The 855-nt window shown below is 64.1% G+C and overlaps 1 protein-coding gene across 1 annotated transcript in view; it reads right to left on the reverse strand.

The window, feature by feature from the left end:
• Nucleotides 1-676: 676 nt before the first annotated feature.
• The window catches only part of CACNG8 (calcium channel, voltage-dependent, gamma subunit 8), a 15,151-nt gene continuing 14,972 nt past the window's right edge, over nt 677-855 (reverse strand). The window contains exon 6 of the mRNA XM_010856001.1: nt 677-850. Coding sequence (XP_010854303.1) covers nt 677-850 — 174 coding nt within the window. The remainder of the gene's footprint in view (nt 851-855) is intronic.

Raw genomic sequence — 855 nt, forward strand, 5'->3', positions numbered from 1 at the left:
GGGACCGGAGAAAAACAAAGTTCCCCCAGCCTCAGGGCTAGAACCTGGGTACCCTGGAGCGGGGGTGGGAGGGCTACAGAAGGAGGAACTGAGGGTCTGCGGAAGCTCTGAGGGGCTGCTCTGGGGTCCCCACTGGGAGGAATCTGTGTTTCCACAGGGAAACTGTGTTTCCTGGGGCGGGGGGAAGGATCCGAGCTTCCCCCTAAGGCTCAGAGTTTGGGGTCCTCAGGAAGGGGAGCTGAGGTCCTCCTGTGTGAGTGTGTGTGTGTAGGGTGGGGGATGCTTCCTGGCTTCTTTTGGGCTCAGAGTCTGAGAAGGAGATGGATCCCGTCTGGGGTTCAGAAGAGGAAAAACTGGGGTGCAGGGGGTTCCAAAGGGGAAGTTAGAATTACTTCTGGGTCTCAGAGAGGCAGTAGGAACCCCCCCAGCTTTAACAGAGAGAGATCAGCAAAGTCCTGACTGGGGTTCAAAGCAAGGAAGCTGGGGACCAGCTGGAATTCCGGAAAGTGGGGGGCGGGGGTGTTCTCCCTGGCCATTCAGAGAGGACAGCGGAGAAGGTCTGCCCGGGGCTGCGAGGGGACCAGGGGCTGAGGGGACCGTGGGGCCCAGAGAAGGGGCCTGAGGGATACCTCTCACCCCGAGACTCGGGAGGGGGGCCTGGGGTCCGCACTGGGGCTCAGATGAAGGGGCTGTGGTCCGCACCGCGGCTCAGGAAGTGGGGACCACGTCCCGCCGCGGTTCGAAGGGCGGCTGGGGCCCGGAACTGACTGGGTGTCCCTTTGCGATCGCTCGCCTCCCCTCCCCCGGGCTCCCAGGGCTGGCCGGGCTGGGCCCGCTCCAGGCCGGGCGCCTCCC

Source organism: Bison bison, unplaced genomic scaffold, assembly GCF_000754665.1.
Source record: "Bison bison bison isolate TAMUID 2011002044 unplaced genomic scaffold, Bison_UMD1.0 scf7180017854187, whole genome shotgun sequence".
NCBI lineage: Eukaryota > Metazoa > Chordata > Mammalia > Artiodactyla > Bovidae > Bison > Bison bison.